The 5,000-nt window shown below is 43.4% G+C and overlaps 1 protein-coding gene across 1 annotated transcript in view; it reads left to right on the forward strand.

Moving 5' to 3' along the window:
* Positions 1-4,500, forward strand: part of cavin1a (caveolae associated protein 1a) — a 21,715-nt gene extending 17,215 nt beyond the window's left edge. Inside the window, exon 2 of the mRNA XM_042086411.1 lies at positions 2,589-4,500. Coding sequence (XP_041942345.1) covers positions 2,589-3,347 — 759 coding nt within the window. The 3' untranslated portion in view covers positions 3,348-4,500. The remainder of the gene's footprint in view (positions 1-2,588) is intronic.
* The last annotated feature ends 500 nt before the right edge of the window (positions 4,501-5,000 follow it).

Raw genomic sequence — 5,000 nt, forward strand, 5'->3', positions numbered from 1 at the left:
GTGTTGTAATCGCAGGTATCTGTGACCTAACATAGTCAAAACTGCACGAAATTGGAAGTGTAGGATCATTATGACAAGTTTCGTGGAATTCCGTTAATGGGGGGCCACACAATAAATTAATTTATGTTACTATACACCAACTGGCCTGTAGGTGGCCGGAGACAGTTTTCTGTGAATATCTCGAGAACCGTAGGGCCTAGGAGGTCCACCTTTTTTTTGTATGTTGGTCTTAAGGGGGCATGTCAACCCATCCCATTACCACTTATTTCATGTATAGTGCCACCTAGTTAAAAATTAAAAAGCAAAAAATTAGGTGTTTTCATCACAATATCTCTGGCTGACATGGTCAAAACTGCACGAAATTTAAAGTGTAGGATCATTATGACACCCTCCGAATGCATGCCAAGTTTTGTGGACTTTCGTTCATGGGGGGCCTTACAATAAAATAATTTATGTGTACATTTAGTGACCGTACACCAACAAGGATTCCCGGGACACTGAAAGACCGGGGTACACGAAACTTGGTGGGCATGTAACCCCACATGGATAGCATGGAACCATCGTTTTTTGTTTTGATCTGTAGCCCCCCCGCTGTACTGGACCCCCTAAAAGGAGGGTAGGGCAGACATAGTTTTCTGTGAATATCTTGAGAACCGTAGGGCCTAGGATGACCAATTTTTTCCGTATGTTTGCCTCCAGGGGTCATGTTAACCCATTCCATGTGCACTGTATCAAACTGATACACACGCACACACATACATTCACAGTAATCACACGTATGACACATACTCACACAGTAGACATATGTACGCATGCATGCACATGCACAAACACACATACGCAGGCAAACACACAAGCACGCACACACACACACACACACCCACACCCACACACATAAACATAAACGTGTACACGCACACATGCACACAATTCAAGAATTTCTCAGAATTATGAACAGGCAAGATGGGGGTGGGGTTGTATAAAATGATTTTTTTATACAACAAGAAATTTACATGTGAAATCTATGAACTAATCATGTTTTGGTACTTGTTGTCTAGCAGATACCAGTGAGAATTGAGTGTGGATAATGCATAAGACAGTTAGAATCATATAGGCCTTTCAGCGTGATTTATATTTGTGGAAAAAATGTGCTAGACTGGGCGGCGGTCATATTTTGTACCGCTCTGCGGTACATCTAGTTTAAATTTCATTTTAGCCTATGTGTCAGCCACATTTAATTTTATTAGCCTATGTGTCAGCCACATTTCTGCCACCCCTGAGGATGCCAGACGACACCCGGGTTGAGAAACACTGTACTAGATAAATAAACTGGTAGACCCAGAGCCGTATAGATATGGCTCTTGGTAGACCTATGTCATCAGCAATGTGTGCAGTTCAATGTGTGCAGTTCAGGTTCACGAGTTCAAGGGAACGTCAGGCTGCAGGTATAAATCTGATCACTAGAGGTGGCTCTCTACCAGTAATCTTGCTCTCTTTCTCTCTCTCTCTCTCTGTTTCACACACATACACAAACACACACACACTCGTATTTCATATGCATTGTTTCTTTGCTGCAAAGGTGTGATCTTCTCCGTCTCAGTTTCAATTTCAATTTCTGTCTCCTGACAATGTCAACCAGGCCAACATTTCCTGACAATAAAATGAGTAAATGTCCCTTTAACTTGCTAATGACTATAATTTACCATTCACTACTGTCTGGACTAATAATCAGTCCATTTTAATTGAGCTGTTTCTCTGTGTGGGAAATTGATTCAGTTGGTGACAGTTTTCCTTTTCATCTCATAAAGCCACCAGAAGCCACAGTGATTGACATACCAAACATAACATTTGTTAGATGACTTCACTTTAGCAGAACCTACAGAAACCTGTTGGATATGAGGAAATGGGGTATTGTAACATGAGCTCTTGGGGACTTTTTTCAGGCCAGCTGCTCTTAAATTAGGCTACCTGAAAGTTTGTGAAGATGGAACCATGAATGTATGTATATGATTGGCCCTGGAATATTTCCTTGGACACAGGGGGGTCTTGGGGGCAAAAGGTTGAAAATCACTGATATACTGTATACCACTACTAATAATATCCTACTGAACAGCCACGCTGGTGACTAGTCAGCCGAAAAGAGCCTGTGTGAAATTTTGACTATGGGCTCTGCAAATTGCTTTGAGACCATCTATTGTTAACACCGAGTTTCAGGGCAGACAGTTATTTCGCACAGTACACAATGTTTGGCAGTAGACACCTATGGTCATTCGGCGTACCAGAAGGTAGCATGAAATGCTAACTGTGTTTTCATAGCCGTGGATGAATGGATTCATGCGTGACGCAAAATTGTCCAAACCATACGCAATCAATACTAATCAAAGTCTCTCTTTCTCTCTATAGACCCTTTCAGGAGAGTTCCATTATCAGCATCATAGTTGGCCCCACAAGACTTCCGTTTTAACATTCCATATGTTATCTTAATGCAGAGGAAGTAGATTGGGGCCCAAATAGAACGTTCAAGCATTGTTTTTGTTTACCTTGTTGAAAGGGTCCATTTCCCTTTAACTCTCTGTGTGTCTCTACAGGAGAAGCCACCTCCTGAGAAGAAGGCAGCATCAAAAGCGGAGAAAGTGGCAGTGAAACAGCCAGTAATGGAAGAAGGAGAGGGGGTTGAGGGCGATGGAGCAGGAGGAGATGAGGAGGTGGAGATTGAGGAGATCATTGAGGAGTCGCGCGCCGAGCGCATCAAGCGCAGTGGTCTGCAGCGCATGGAGAACATCAAGAAGACCTTCAGCAAGGAGAACATGGAGAAGCAGAAACAGAAGACCCGCGATAACCTGGAGAAGACCCGGCAGCGGACGCGGGAAAACCTGGAGAAGACCCGGCAGCGGACCCGTGAGAACCTCGATAAGACCAAGCAGAACCTGGAGCAGAAGATGGGCAAGCTGGGCACGGAGCGCAAGGAGAAGCTGCGCATATCGCGCGACAAGCTGAAGAAGTCCCTCCACCTGGAGCGCAGTGGTGGTGGCGGGGGGCACCCGCGCCCCAAGTCCACCACCTACCGCGTGCCCCCCTTCACCTTCCACGTCAAGAAGATCCGCGAGGGCCAGGTGGAGCTGGAGAAGGTGGAGGTGGAGCAGGAGGAGGAGGAGGAGGCCAAGCCTGTGGTCTTCAAGGGTGGCCTGGTAGAGGTGGACGAAGAGGAGGCCCTGGAGGTTGAGGTGGAGGAAGGGGTGCTGGTGAGTTTGGACAGCCCAGAGATGGAGGCCGTGCTCGAGGTGGCGGATTCCTCAAAGCTGGTCTTGGTGGATACAGATCTTCCAAACCAGAAAAAGGGGAAATAAGGCGTTTATGAAGGCTATACAGGGCCATTGAGCTTGTGGAGGAAATAAGCAACAAGCATGTGTGTGTATGTTTCTGGGGTCTACACAGGGAAGAGGATGATAAGAGGAAAGATGGTTTGATGAGAGAATGGATGAACTAACAAGTATTATGGCAAAGAAGGCATGGGCATGACGATGGACTCGTACAGCGTTGCCAGCAATTGTGTTGTTTGTCTTCTTTAACTCTGTCATTGGTTTTCACTTTTCTTTTTAATCAGAATCTGAACTGCAGTATGATGAACCAAGGCTGCCATAGACACACAAGACTCTATGTTTGGTTTTAGAATTCAGAGCTTAACCTTTTCCCTTAGTTAATTAGCTGCCTTTTTAAAGGATATAGAGTCTACTTTGAGTGTCATTCTGAGAGTGGTTTGTTAATGGAGTGTGGATGTCAACAGCATTAAGTGTGGAAGTCTGTTGTGAAGTGAGAGGCGAGGATGGGAGTTTCACAGTTTGTGTTACCGTAACACAGGAAGCTATCAAGAGGAGTGAGACTGCAGGGGTTTCTCCAGTCTGATTACGTATCTTCAGAGCTCTGATGCCAAATAGCTTGTCTCAATCCCAACATTGGATGATTGTGCTCATTCTAACCATGCTGATATTCATAACCATAACCTTAAACTAATTTCCTTCCTCTCTCCCATGCTTTTAGCCTTCTATCCCTCACCTAAGCCTCACTGTGAAATACAAATATACCCTGTGTTGGAGATCAAAGTCAAAAGAGAACTGGTGGTGTAATATCATGTTTCAAAACAGGCAGGATAGTGTTTAGATGTGTGTGAAAATAAGGATAAACTTGAAAACGAGGGTTATGTGTTTGAGAATCGATGCTTTATGTACAGTCATGTAAAATTGATTTGGTGTTCAATCTATGGCAGATAAAATGGACTAAATTAAATTATCAGTTTGTATGATCAGAGCATAAGCTTGGCTGGAATCTGATGGTGGAGTACATATTATTCTGTTTTAGACGAAGGTCACCATCCATAATCATTTTTGTGACTGAGTGTGTATGTTTTATAAAGTCAACACTGAACTCATAACTAAATGTAAAAAATGTTTATAAAACCGAGATCACTGTAACAGATCATTAAATGACTACCAGTGTGTAAAATCTTGTCACCTCCTCCTCTTTTGTATTGTGACATTTATTCATTTATCAGAATGGATTTGTATTGCTGGAACATAACAACTGTGGATCTGTGGAACCTCTACAGAAGCTATTTTCAGCATATTGATTTTTGGACGCATTAGCCAAATAGATTTCTTAAAGAGGAACTACCTGCTTACAAGAGATCTTGATGTTGTATGATGGTACGTCTTAGAATGATTAAAGGCCCATCTGTATCATTATGTTATGTTATGTTATGTTATGCTAGAGTCTACACGTGCACAACATGACGCAGTAAAACCATAACTAAACTCACATATATACTATGTAGCTCACCACTGGAAGTTCCAGATTGCAGTACAGTGTATTGCTGAGTAAAAATGAAAGCGTTCATTGGTTCAATGGGTGGGTGGGGTAAGGTGCGCTCGCTGCAGCACAACCCATCAGTAAGTAATAGAGGCTGTAAATATCACACCACGTGTCTGTTATTGATCATGCAAGCA

Source organism: Alosa sapidissima, chromosome 3 (assembly GCF_018492685.1).
Source record: "Alosa sapidissima isolate fAloSap1 chromosome 3, fAloSap1.pri, whole genome shotgun sequence".
Classification (NCBI taxonomy): domain Eukaryota; kingdom Metazoa; phylum Chordata; class Actinopteri; order Clupeiformes; family Clupeidae; genus Alosa; species Alosa sapidissima.